At 41.2% G+C, this 14100-nt stretch overlaps 1 protein-coding gene across 8 annotated transcripts in view; it reads left to right on the forward strand.

The window, feature by feature from the left end:
• The first annotated feature begins 297 nt into the window (after positions 1–297).
• The window catches only part of GPHN (gephyrin), a 315443-nt gene continuing 301640 nt past the window's right edge, over positions 298–14100 (forward strand). For all 8 annotated transcript variants that reach the window (XM_049825450.1, XM_049825453.1, XM_049825452.1 and 5 more), the window contains exon 1: positions 298–394. In XM_049825450.1, the coding sequence (XP_049681407.1) occupies positions 331–394 (64 nt within the window). In that variant the 5' untranslated portion in view covers positions 298–330. The remainder of the gene's footprint in view (positions 395–14100) is intronic.

The following is a 14100-nucleotide window of genomic DNA, read 5'->3' on the forward strand; positions in this document are numbered from 1 at the left end:
CGGCGCCGGGCCCGGCGCTCTCGGCGCTAGATTGGTACTGCCTGGGCCGCGCGCAGCACGCTCGTCTCGCGCTCGCTAGCTCGCGCGCCGTGCCCTGCTCTGCTCCGCTCCGCTCCGTTGGAACCGCTCGCCCCGGCTCGCGCTCGCCTCGCCCCGCCCCGCCCCTCCCCTCCCCTCCTCGGGCTGGCCCCGCCCCGCTCGCCCCTGCTCCTCCCCCTTTGCGCTCGCGCCGCTCTCGCGCTCCTGCCCCCTCCCCCTCAACCCCCCTCCCCCCCCCCCCCCCCCCCCCTCCGCTCGCTCCCTGTCAGTGCGGTGGCTGCGCCGGGAAACATGGCGTCGGAGGGGATGATCTTAACGAACCACGACCACCAAATCCGCGTCGGGGTCCTCACAGGTAAGGGGCCGCCGCCGGGGACGGCGCTGGGGAGAGGCGGGGGGGAGAGGCGGGAGGCGGCCGCCAGCCGCCAGTCGGTGCGCGCCGTCAGGCCGCCCCGCGGGTTGCCCCGGTGGCCGTCTCCTGTGGCGGCGCCGCCGCCGCTGCGCAGGGACCCGCCGCGCCGCTCCGCCGTGCGCGCAGCAGTCGAGGCCTCGGCCCGGGGACGGGGACGGGGACGTGGGGGCGGCGCTCCGGCCGGGCGGCGGGCGTTGGGCGCCGCTGCCGCAGGCGGGCGAGGGAGCGAGCGAGCGAGCGGGCGAGGGAGCGGGCTGCAGCTGGGCGCCGCAGCCCGGGGGACCGGCCCGGGCATAACCCACCTGGAGGGGACGGAGCGCGGGGGTGGGCGTCTGCCGAAAGGGACGGGCCGGGGGTCGAGGCGTCGCCGGGCTTCCTCCGAACGCGGCGGAGCTCTGAGTGCGAAGGCGTTTGAGAAGGCAGCCTGCGGCCGGCGCAGGCGGGAGCCGGGCCTGCCTTCCCCCGGCGGCGGCAGCGGCGGCGGCAGCGGAAGGCGGCCTGAGCTGCCTGCCCCGGGGGATGGCTTTGAGCGTGGCACGCTCCGCACGGCAGACACCTTCGGGTTGACTCCTTCCCCTCCCCTCCCCCTCCCAGGCCTTTACTTTCGGGGGTGGGGTGGGGGGGGGGGGGATGCGTGTGCCGGTGTGCTCGCTGTTGGGAGGGGGAGGAGGGCACGTATGATGCCGCTGCTCATAGCGCATGGATGATCCTTCAATAAACCCCTGGCACATGACATGCGATGGTTGCACAGAATGGTTCCTAGAGCCGTAACCAGTACGTGTGTTGCGGGCTTCGGGGTTTCTTCGGCCTTTGCGGAGGGGGGCGGGGGGGCTTTGCGGTTATCCCGGTGTACCGTGGAGCTCGGCACGCCGGTGGAAGCGCGGTACGCCCAGAAAGGAAGCCCCGAGGGGTCCGAGCGTATAAGGGCGTAAACAGCGTTTCTGGTGAAGGAAGGGGCGAGGGATTTCAGTGGAATTTTCGCACGTCAAGCTCAGTAGCTTTTACCGGGAGCCGGGGAGGACATGACTGTTGGTGGAAAGCAGCGTTGTGAGCACGCTTCGGAGTCGGAAGGTGTTCGGAGTGGAAGGGGGTGCCTTCACGGGAGAGGAGGCCCGGAGTTAAGCCCAGAGTTATTTATTAAACCCAGCGATATTTAACCCGAACGCCGCCGTCTCACGCCTCCTTCGGAAAACGGGCCGGGGCGGCCGTCGGGGGGAGCCCCCGGCGCGGCGCGCGCTGTTCACCCGCCGGGTGCTGAACGCCGGCCGCGCCGGTGGGGGGGCGGGGCGGGGGGTGCCGGGGGGGGGGGGTGCCGTGTGTGTGTGTATGGGGGGGGGGGTCCCCGCGGGGGCAGGAGTCCATCCCTGCCTGGGAGGCGTTTGGCCGCGAGGTTCTTCTGACGGTAAAGGGCTAGAAAAGCACGGTCTAACAGAAGCGGGAATCCTTACCGTCGCTTCCAAATTTCAGGCCGTCGTATCCTTAATAAGGACAGAGCAGGTTTGACCAGATGCAGAAGTCGTATTGGGGGAGTTTGTAGCTTTTGTTCCGGAAGGCTAGGACATGCGTGCAATTGGCTATTCTTGTAAAAGTTAAAGTGACAAGGAGGTGTCTGCTAACAGAATGCTCTTTGCGTGTTTTGTGCAACTTCGTGGTGTGTAGCTTGGATTATTATTTTCTGTTGATCGGTGAGCTGTCATAACTGTCACCTGTAAGTGTTCCCAGAATGCAGTACCAGATACCTACAGTGTTACAATCGTTGAAAGAATGATTAAGCCCCACAATAGATTCAGATAATCTTTCAGAATACATAGGGTTTTTATTTTGTACTCTAAATCCTGTTTGAGCACTATTAAACTCTTTTAACTTTGTATCAGAATTTCCAATTCCATTGAGAAGAGCATGTGGCCTGATTTTAGTTTTTTGTTTTTTAAAGGAAAACCAAAAGGCATAAGCGAACAGAACAGTTTTAGCCTTTTCCTCCTTAATGCCATTGTTTTGAATTGCGGGCTGAAAAATTTTGCAAAGAATTGTTTTCCATTTTGAAAGGGGACGCCTTGGTTTCGAACAATTTTCCTAGCCCCCTTTTTGTGTATGTTTGTAGACGTCAAATAAAATTTTGTATAAATGTGTTACTTTAATATCTTATATTTGGCCAAACTTGATTATTTTCCACTCTGGCATTTCCTTTAACCCCTGAAAGAGAATATTTGTACTTTGCGGGGTTTAGACCCCCTCGCTGTTTCTGCTGTTTCAGCTGTGGAAAGACAGCAAATTTAAAAATTAACTCTTCTGAATTTTTCTCACAGAAATGAAGTAATATTTGCTTCTTGGCTGGTGTATGAAGGAAGAAGTGTAGGAATAGAAAGGTTAGGTATAAGCACTATTTTTTGGTTTAATCATTTAGAATAGCTGAGTGATCAGAAATTAGATAATTAACATAACATTACTTCTTTAGCTTTTCTAATTAAGATCACAGCCATATGTTTGGTTTTTTTTTGTTTTTGTCAGCAGTGTATACTTGTGGGTTTATCAGCACAGGCATATAGATTTATGTTCCTATTAGACCCGGTATACTCAGTTTAGAAAGTACCGTTATTGCACATCATGGTAGTATTCAGATGGAATTTAAATTTACTTAGGAGTAACTCCTTTGAATTAATTCAGAATAAAGTTGTATGTTTATTTTTAACTGAGGACATAAAAAAATTATTTGGGCATGTTGTTAGTCTTGTCTGTTGTCGAGATTGATGCACATGGCTCCAGAGTATTTTAATACAGAGTGAGTAATGTTTGTCATGTAGCTTAGTTTCATGCATTCAGTTTTGTTTTGAGAAAATTATTGTATTTAGTTTTGCTTAGTAGAGCTTTGTGTTGTGTGTATATTGCTAGTTTCCTGTCTAGAAACAAATGTATTTTTCTTCACTTGTGGCAAATTAAGATAGGTACAACAGATGAGAGAAGTAAAAAGTTTGCTCATTGTTTAGCCAAGGTAACTTACTGTGTTCAAATGCAAAATTATGCAGAATGCAGCACCTTGTTTTTTAAAAAAATTTACTTGTTAACTTCTCTTATATCCAAGCTGTCAAGGTCTTTTAGTTAAGAGTCAATGAGAAGAATGGAGTCCATAATTAGGACATTTTCTCAACGTGAAAGAACTGTCCTCCTGAAATTTGGAAAAGTACTTCAGTGTATACAGCATCTGCTGACTTGCAGATGTCATTCATGTTTATTTTTGAGTCTCTATACAGAAAGTTGTAGAGTTAAGCTTACTTACTGAAACAAGAGGAAAAGTAAACAATGACGGGTTACAAAACTGTAAAACTTCTTCTAAACTAGAGGGTTATGTCTTAATGTGAATAGGAAGAAGTCTCACTACTTTGTGGATAGCAAGTTGAATTCTAATCTTTGTGTGTTATCAATTCAAGACATTTTGCAACATGTGAAAAGAATGCAACCGCGAACATGTCATATTCAGCCCCAGTGTTTAATGAAGTGTTCAGATTAAAGATACTGCTCATTCAGCCCCAGTGTTTAATGAAGTGTTCAGATTAAAGATACTGCTCATTCAGCCCCGGTGTTTAGTGAAGTGTTCAGATTAAAGATACTGCTCACTTAAGTTCCAAACCTAGGTTTTCTTCCTTCTGCCATTGATGTCTACGTTTATGGTAAAGGTTGGATTATATGTGTGCTCTGTCTGCGGTGTTTTGCACCAATGCTTCCTTAGTAAAATACAAATCTTGATATGGAATTCTTCTGGTTGCCCCTTGCAAGCCTTTCATGTTTGGGATATCTCTAACAGAATGGTTGTTAATCAGTAACCGTCGGTGGTGTCAGGATATTGAACCTGGATTAGTAAGTACAGAGTTTCGTAATGCTGAAGTTAGCTAGAAAAGGGAAGAAAATGTGTGTGGTGCCCAGAGTTGAATCAATATTAGGTCATCCGTCACTGGTGGTGACATTGGAAAGTTACATAATCTGTGACCTTTGTTGTTGTGTGAGGGACTAAGCAGACCCTTCACTAGAACCATCCAGAGAGATCTAAACGATGTTGCCATCTCCACTAGCCTGATGGAAAAGAGACTCTGGCTCTCTCTGGTTGCTCTTTTATTTTGTCTTTTTTCCTCTCCATCCCCTTTTTCTTCTTACTTAACTCTCTTCTTGTTTTCTGTCCAGTAAGCATCTAGTGTAGCTGGTCAAAACTTGATGTTTTGTTACATGTTTTTTTCAGAATATTCCTGTTAAAAATTCGTCCAATTTGGGGTTAGCTAATAAATCTTCATTCAGTGTTTGTCTCCTCTTGATGTAGGTCTGTGAGAAAGAGTCATCACCAAACACAAACAGCATTTTCTGCCTTTGCTTCTCTTTTTGTATTGTTTCTTGCTTGTTTTAAAAACAAAAATTTCAGACTAGCTTTCTTTTTCAGGGTAGTTTGACTGGTTTTAGTACTGCTTAAAAAGTGGTGATACAGCTTTTCACCTTTATGAAACATTTTTACAGTTAAAGGGAGTAAGAGGTTTTGGCAAAATGCAACCCTTGACTAATGATTTCTTCTTCAGGTACTTTATTCTTCCTTTCTTCCTCTAAGTAAAGATTAAAACATTTTGAATTATAGTTGTTGCCATGGGCCTGCGCAGTAATGCATAACAAAGGTTTCTGAATGCGTAACCTCAGACCTTGTTTAGCCTCTTAACACTGTAGTGTGAAGGATTACACAAGCATCTTCAAGTGTCTGAGGCCATTTAGTTTGTTGAAATAACACAGCACGTACACCTTGTGTCTGAATTTATCACTTTGAAGCAAGCAGTCTTCTCAGATAGTGAGGGCATTGTCTACTTGAGAATATCATCCAAACAAAGAGATTACCTGGGCAGATCTGAAGTACACTGATGTAAAAGTTTTGTAAAAATTATCTTTGACAGATGTGGGGAACAAAATACTTAGGGTGTCACTATTTGCTGGTCAGACTGTTCTAGAAATTTATATGCTATTGGTTTTCCAACTAAATGTTCATATGCCTCTCTTCTACTTTATGAGGTACCTTCTGTCAACTTTCCCCTAAGACTGTTCATTAATAGCAATGCAAGTTGTAAGATCTTTTCTCAGTGGTGATGCTATTAATGTTTTGGACATGCATTGGAAGTTACCGTAAACTTTCTTATAGAGGTGTGGGTGAGAGGGTAAGGACTGACATTAAGTTTGCTAGGACTTATTGTCAAATAGCCCTAACTGTCTAAATTGAAGTTGGTTAGCTTTTTGCTTGTGATCTGCCTTTCTCTCAAAACCTACATCTTATTGGGCACTCGTCTTCAAAACATAGATTCAGTTCAGTAGCTTTTCCTGGGAGCCTTAGTTTTCTTCCAAAAGCTTAGCTCAGCAAATGAGTTCTAGAAGTAGAGAAATGCTGTACTTCCATTAAGAGTAAAACATTCTGGACTCTGAGCAACATTGATTTTTCGCCTTTCCCAACTGTAAGGCTGTCACAGCATTGAGTTTAGCCATAGAAACTAGGAGATCTCCCTCTTTGCCATTTGTAGCTGTAAGTCTTCAGAAAAGGATTTCTTTCTGATTTGTGGTATGGCTATGATGAGAAGCTTTTATGTCTAGTGAGTGTGATCTGTACAATTGTCCAGTTTCCTTTTTATAGTTTAACAGTGCTCAATAGGAACCTTTACCTTACCTATAAAATGGGAAGAAAGTTGTGGATTTTTTCCCCCTGTTCTTCAGTGTGCAGTGTGGAACAAAAATTGGTGACTGGAAGCTCACTGATAAAGCAGGCTTTTACTTACAGTTTAATTTGCTTGCTATGATACCGTTTCTTTTGAACTGAAAGCAGTTTACTGTGCAGTGCCTTTGTGAAGTGAAAGTTAAGATTTTCACTTTGCTTTTTCAGTTGTTCAAGCTAAACCAGTTTATTTTGAATATGTGAGAAAGTATTTTTTTACTTATTCTAATGGTTGAAACAGTTTTGCTGATAGGGTTTAAAAAAGTTTTTGAGATAAGCAGGTACAGTTTTTGTTATTGGCCATTCGTGAGGTTGATATTATGCAACAGGAGGACATGATAACTGAGAATGAGAACAAATTTTAGCTTGTTAGATATTTATAAGGTCTTGAAGTGCGGATTAAGTAAAAGAAATAATTTACATTCTGTTCCTATGCGTAGATGTAGCATGCAACTCTACTACTTGTATTGAAATGGTCTTCTATTAGTAGTCTTGCATATGACAGAATTCTTCTTGAAAGTTAAGCAGAATGCCTAGAAAAGCTGTTCTTGGACAATAGGAGGGGAATAACCATATGGGAAATGAGCAGGTAGCAGCCTTTTTTATGTGGGGTGTTTTTAATTAACAAAAAAGTGGCATAGCCTTTCAGGTGTGTGGTTTGTTTTGTTGTTTTTTTTTTTTAATCACAAAACAATGGAGGAAAGTAAGTTGAAGTTCACAAGGAACAGTAATTGCATAAAAAAAGTGCTTGGGAAAAATAGGCTTAATTAGGCAGTTATCTTAGAAAATCTCATTTTGCAAGTAAGACATTTGTATGTGATGTTTTGTTTACTTGTTTTGTTTTCGTACTAATTTACTGAGGCCTATTTTATGCCCAGCTTACTTGTCAAGTGGAAAAAAATTAGCATAAACCCTCAAGAATAATCTTCTTCTATGCACATTTTGCAAAATCCTGCAAAACAGGGCTCTATCCTACTATTACAAGGTGGGTGAATGATATTAATGGTATTTTGTAAGGAATAAAATGCATTGTCTGTTCCTTGCACTATGACATAAATAGCAAAACTTCCACTGGCTGACTTCAGTGATTTAGTGAATAGCTATGTATTGCAAAATCTATTTTTGAGCAGTGAAGTGTTTTTTTGATGTATACCAAGACCTGAAAGAACTGACTCAATGTTAATTAAGCTCCATATGCAAGTGAGTTACCTAGAACAGTAATCTTTAATAGTTTTATACTTAATATGACACTTCATTATGTATTCGACATACAAATTGTGTTGGTAGACCAATATAGTAATATATTAAGTATTGCATACATATTTAAGACCACAACTATAGAAACACGTGCTTCTCAGGTATACTTTTTCCTTTTCTAATTGAATTATATCACTTATGTATATTCTCTGTGTAGTAGAGTGAAGAAGCAGAATGCATGTGGGCTTTGAACTATAATGTATTTTGGGCTTTTGAGTACTTACTGTGTGGTTATGAAATTCTTAGTTTTCTTCATTGTACTGTATATTGTAGGGAATTTAAAATCTATGTGGAATATTTTTCATTTGAAAAATCTTCCTCGTATTTATTTTGTTGGTTTTCTTCTATATCATATGTGACTTTTGAGAGCTAAAAGTGGGAATCAGAATTTTAAGTATATGGTGTGGTTTTGTTTGTTATTTGCTGGTGTTTTCTTTTCTTTTTTTTTTTTTAATGTATGCTGTGGTAGATTTAAATTCATACTGAAATCTAGGAAGTGACCTGTTATTCAAGATCATTTTATGGGAAGCTGTATGAATGAAGAACAGTATGCATCTTCAGGAATTAAAATGAATTGCAGTGAAGTATCCTGCAGATCTGACTTGGGAGGGGAAGATTCCTAGGATCTCTGTAAATGATGGAATAGGCAGAGATTGCCATTAAAAAAAATAACACCCCCTTTTCTCTTAGCAAGCTGCTTTTAATGCCCAGTAATAGGGAGGGATTGATAGCAAGACCTGAGATTAAGTCTGTAAAGCCTTCATCCAGTAATTCTTGAAGAGACACTAAATGTGGCACTAATTAGGAATTTGGCAAATCAATACACTCCTACTCTGCTACTTCTTACCCCTTCCTGAAACAATTTGCATGGGATTATGAAGACAGACCAGACTGTAAAAGAGAAGGCGTTGGTGTTGAGCAGGAATGTATCCTTTTACCTAGGTACTTGCAAATCTTGTCTTAGGAAAGTTTGGGTGGCAGTGTATGTTTCTGGAAGAAGAAAATGTCCAGGAATTCAAATAGATATTAGGTAGTTTCCCACTCACATGGTTGTTTCATATGCTGTAGGGTAGTGGCATGGCAGCATAGATGGTGAGAAGCCAAAGGCTTACTAAGTAGTCCCTGTCAGTATCTTCATCTCAGAAAAAAATCAGGAGAGAGCAGCAAGATGCCTAAAAGTAAGTACAAATCTGGTGAGAAAAATGTCTGTTGTTGCCTGAAAAAGCAGAAAAAAAAAAGATTAAAGGGAACAGGTACTTCTCATATCCTCTTTTTCTTTTTTTTTTTTTAGTTTCATCTTCCTTTTTAGTTGTCTGAATACTCAGGGGGAGACGTTAAATAAGCCTATAGCAAATCAAGGATCCTCAAAATCAGCTTCCTTTGAAAAATAAGCTGTAAATTAAGCATACTGAGGAAAAATGTTGTGAAACAGATCTTTAAAAGATAGTGCAGGGACAAAGTGTTTCTGTAGATAATACTCCAAAAACTCCAGAGATGCTGGGAGAAGGTCGCAACAGATGCTCATACGTGTGTAACTCCTTCTGATTAAAACTTAGGCATTGCTGTTACTGTCTGATTTAATACTGTAAGAAAATTTAGAGAATATTTTAGAACAAATTGTATATAAAGTGGAGTTTTGGGGGAATGTTTTTGTAATCTCCAGGTCTTTCTCTTACTGTCATTACGATGTCCTGAAAGAACCCTTTCTCAGTTAGTCACTCTGATGATGTTCCTTTGTCTTGATAGATGTATATAGTAGATCAGAGAGGCATAACTCTCTAGCTAGTAGCTTTACCTAAATCTAAATGAAGGTGCTTCTAGTTATTGTAAAATATATTTGATGGTAGGCTTTTTTAGTGATCACTTTAATCAAACAGACTTGAAAAGTCTGCAGGGAGAATTTCCTTCCTTCCTAACCTCCCATTGTGAGGGATTCCAAACCATTCTGGACATGCATACCTTTGTTCTGGCATTTCTTTAGCAAAATAAAAAAAGAAACCAATAAAAGGTATGTAGAATAAACCAGGAGACTCTAAGAGGGTGTTGAGATTTTTGAGAGAAATCTTATACCTTTTTCAAGTAAATGTGACTATGGGGTAGTGCTATATGGCATAATTCTTTTGACAGAAGGCAAGGTACAGAGCTTCAGGAAGTTGGGAATGGTCACGTTAGTAAGATGTATACGGTTCAAGTTGTGTGTATTTAAACTACTCCAGAATATAATGCTATTCTGACATCTGTTTTTTAGGAACACGCTGTGTTCCACAGTAGGGAGGTAAGCTGTAAAACCTTAAGGTCTGATCTTGCCAATTAAATTTGAGCAGGGTAAGAATTAAAACTATCACTAGTGTCTTCAATGTGCAGGACCTTCTTGTCTGAGTGAGACTCAGACTTTTTTTCTAAGCATCGAAGATCAAAATGGAAACTCTGAAGTTCATCTTAAAAGCAACTGCTGAAAAAAGCAACTGCTGAAGAATTTCCTGTGATCATTAAGCTTCAAGGATGCTCACCTGCCTGTTCCTATTTCTTTATTCCAAAGGGTATAGCTCTAGTTTATGCACAATGGTTTCTGTACATGACTTTTCTCTTGGGCTTGGCTGTTGATCAAAGAGAATTAGTGAAAATACTAGTTGTCATTTCACCATTGTTTTGTCAGAAAAGGGTTCAAGTAGACTTTTTTTGAGTGCTTTGATGAACAGAACATCTTTCTGGAAAAGGCATCTGAGGCAAATTTCTGTATAGCATTAAACTGGGACATCATGGATTATCCTTAATATTAGAAAAATCTCTTAATTCCTTGATAGCCTGTCTTATATTTGGTTATTGTTATATGTAAGATACTGTGAGGACTCATCAAATCATAAGGGAGATTTTAGATGTGAAATAGTAATAATTTTCAGTATTTCTTACCAGAATAGTAGCAGCTTCTGGTACCCTCCCCAATAATTTTAGAAAGTCTTCATATTCAGATTATTCCTAGTATCCTTTTTCTGCACTGAAAAACCTGTGCTAAAAATGTTCTACCTGTACTTCAGCCTCTGGAAAGTAAATTCAGCTGTGCATATGAAAAATATGCAGACAAAAAACACTTTCAAATGAATGGTTGAGATCTCATTAGCATTGAGAAAGTATCTAACAATTAGGGCACATTCAAGAGCTTCCTCTATGTTTAAGATATTGTGAAAACATCAGCCTGGAGCCATTTGAGGCAATAGCAAAATATATATTATAATTCATTCAAAGCATAAATTTAAACTTAACCCCCTAGATGCTGACATTCCAACTAGCAGCCATTGCAGGAAAAAACAGGCAGATGCAGAAATTCTTTATATTTGGATAATTAGGTGCTCTCTCAATGCTGCAACGATAAGTAGTCAATTTTAAAAAAAAATAATCTTTGCTTTTGTGCTGTACCTACATAAGTCTTTTGACTGTAATTCAGTAAGTTAGCTTACCCTCTGTGATTTCATTCAATTTAAGTAAAGTCTCTGCTAGCAAGTAGTGCAGCCTAAGAGAAACGGATTTGTAGAGCAAACCACTTAGTACTGGGGGCTTCATATCCATGCTGTTCATGGTGTTTTGCTTCATGCTAGCTCAAAACCCATGGACTGAACTCTAAGTATTGGTTGGAGTGTATTAGGTGGCTCTTGGAGTACATCTCATTTAGTTTTGTCCAAAATGAATTCAGGACTTGTGCTTTGATCCTTCTCTGCATTGTGAATTAAAGTATGGTGGTGACTGGGGACTGCCAGGAGGTAGCTTTAAAGCCACACTCTTGAACCAAACAGAAACACTAATATAGATGCACTATTTGCTGTTTTTTGCCTCCACAGAATTACATGTGCCTCCTACAATTCTTGTGCATGCCAGAGAGGTCTTCCAGTGGGTAGCGCTGAGGAGGCTTTCCTCATGGTGGAAAGTGTCCAGAAAGATACCGGCTCTTGTTCCTGTGCATTTTGTGAGGGTGATGTGCACAAGGGCACATCCTTTGAATCTTTGGATACTCTGGAGAAAGTACTTAAAGAGATGTGAGAAACACCTTTTGGTAACTAGCCTTGAAATTACTCTTAACTTAAGCTAGCCTAAAGTAAAATTCAGTAGTAAGTAAAAGTATTTCAAATATCCAAAATAAGCCACACAATCACAAATTTTTATAAAAGCTATAGATGAAGAAATGACAGAACAGGCATGCTTATGCTAACAGTTTGAACAGGCCCTCCCTGTACCTAGCTGACTTGTCTGTTAGGAAAATACATGCAGCACTTTGTCAGGGATTTTAGCTTCCTGCATTCACAACATCTCAAGCTGTGTTATTTGGAGATTATTTTCTTCTGGTGTACTGTGCAGTCTGCTACAACTGGTCACTGCTTTAGAGCCCAATAGGACTCTGTCCAGGTTTAATCTTATGCTCTGTGGAATTTTGGGCATGGTTCTATCATCACTGCTGCTTGTTCACTGTCATCCTGCGCTGTGCTGGCATAACCTGTTGTGTGGCTGTACAGGCAGGGAACTGAAACAGCTGAAACTTAACCTGCCAGAAAAAAGGGATCCTTTCCAGCTGAGTCAGCTGTGTGATCTGGTTCAGCACTGAGCTCTGCAGACTTCTGCTCCAGTAGGTGAATGGTGAGCAAGGCTGGCAATTTTTTACCTCTACTGTCAAATTTTTTACACTCTGTTCTTTCTTTAGTACTCTTCTATCCTGCTGTTTTTCACTCTCTGCAAAACAAATTTAACTGGCTAACGTAACAGGAAACTACTCTTCTTTTTGAGAGATTAGTTTTCTGCAGCCTGAACAAATTGAATCAACTCAGCAAGGGACCTGAGGAGTGCCAATGTGAGGAAGGGGCTGGATTGCACAGGTGGGATAGGTAAGGGTGGGAGATGGGACTTCTGCTTTCTGACACACCTCAAACAGATGTAGTCATGTGCTGATTTTGTGTAGTTCACTTGCATTAATTCAGAAGATGGTCTTGATGCTCCTTTATCTAAGTGTCTCGTTTCTTGCAAGTGTTGCTATGTCAGGCCAGGTATCCTCTCGGTGGTATTTGCTAGCTTGTACTGATTGACAGGTAAAGACACTGCCTCTACTGAATAACAAGCAGGAAAAAAACATAGTGAAGGGAGGGTAGGATTTGCCTGTTGTAGAAAATTATTTTGAGGAGGGGGTAAGTCAAGGTATATTTTCCCATTTTGTATGTAAACTTCTTTGATTCATGTGTGTAGTAGCTAGGTGAGTATGAAGGTTATGCTAGGCATTTGTGCTTAACAAAGAGCTGAACATTTGGTAAGTTGCATGTGTTAGGTAACTAGAAAAGCTGAACATTAGACTTCTGCAGTGTTAAATTTGGGAAAAGGTGAACACTATGTTATGCATTTACAGGCAAGTAGGGTCTCTTTTTATGAATGTGTTAATTTTTAATAGTTGAAACTTCTAAAATTTAGTTTTTCTAACTTACTATCTTGACTATAGTATGCCTGACAGAACTAATTTGAAGACTAGATACGTATTATATATACTAGATACATATAATATATATACACACATAAACATTTATTATATTAGATATAAAATAATAATTATATATATATATGAGACAAATTACCCATTTCTTCCAGATCTGATTTGCCTTCTGCTTGACGGACTTCTTTGGCACCACTCAATCTGTCATCTTACTTAGACTCAGTATAGTTTTTCTGAGCATATCTTTACCAGTCAAATTAGCTAATATGCTAACTTTGAGGATGCTAACCTGATATGTACAAAATAGCAGTTGATACGCTATTGACTTATTTTTCTTCTGTTGGACATCTGTCTGTACACCAACTATTTAAAACATCTGCATGCAAGATCATTTTCTAATTTCACTTTTGTCCTGCGTACCTTCTTCTTGCTGACCTGAACAGAATCATTACCTTTATCTTGAGTAGACTGTTATCTGTGTGATGGAGGTAACTGGAACAGCCAGTCACAGGCATCAGCTAGTTGGGTAAGTCAGGCTTTGGGATTCTTGATATTTCCTTAAAAAGGGGGAGGGATTGGGATGAAGAAGGAGGATAGATAGTTTAGTTATGTAATTGTGGTAATTGGACCATGTGCATTTATTTAAAGTCTTATTTCACTGCAAATCAGAAGCCTGCTGGTCCGTGCATTTGTCCAATATTGTTTGTTTCCATGGTCTCCATGGCTACTAATTATGTCTTGACCATGTTTTTGGCATCCAGATGCAGTGCTTGGAGGTAAAGGTAGCTAGCTAAACTGAGTTTTCTAAGTTGCACTGTAAGTAGCATCTTCAGTATTAAGATGGAATTATATATTGTAGTATTATACAAGTATACTATTATACAGTGGAAGTGTGGTTTTAAAATAGCAGAAAATACTGAAATGCTGTCGTGACTGAAAAAGCAATCCTAACATTAAAAACCACTCCTTCTAGAAGAAAAAGTTAAAGATAAATAATAAAAATGGAATTTTACGGGAAGTGGGAGAAAAAGAAAGTATAGAGGGGACTGGTAGCCACATTATGTAAATCAAAACCGTATTATAAAGCATAGCTTCTAGCAAAGAATGTAGAGACTGAGGTTATACAAATGAGGTGTAAACGCTGTAATAGAAAGCAGACCAGCTAAACAGGGAAAAAGATTTGCGTGCTTTATGATCATGTCTCTGTAG

This window comes from Accipiter gentilis, chromosome 22, assembly GCF_929443795.1.
Source record: "Accipiter gentilis chromosome 22, bAccGen1.1, whole genome shotgun sequence".
Taxonomy (NCBI): domain Eukaryota; kingdom Metazoa; phylum Chordata; class Aves; order Accipitriformes; family Accipitridae; genus Astur; species Astur gentilis.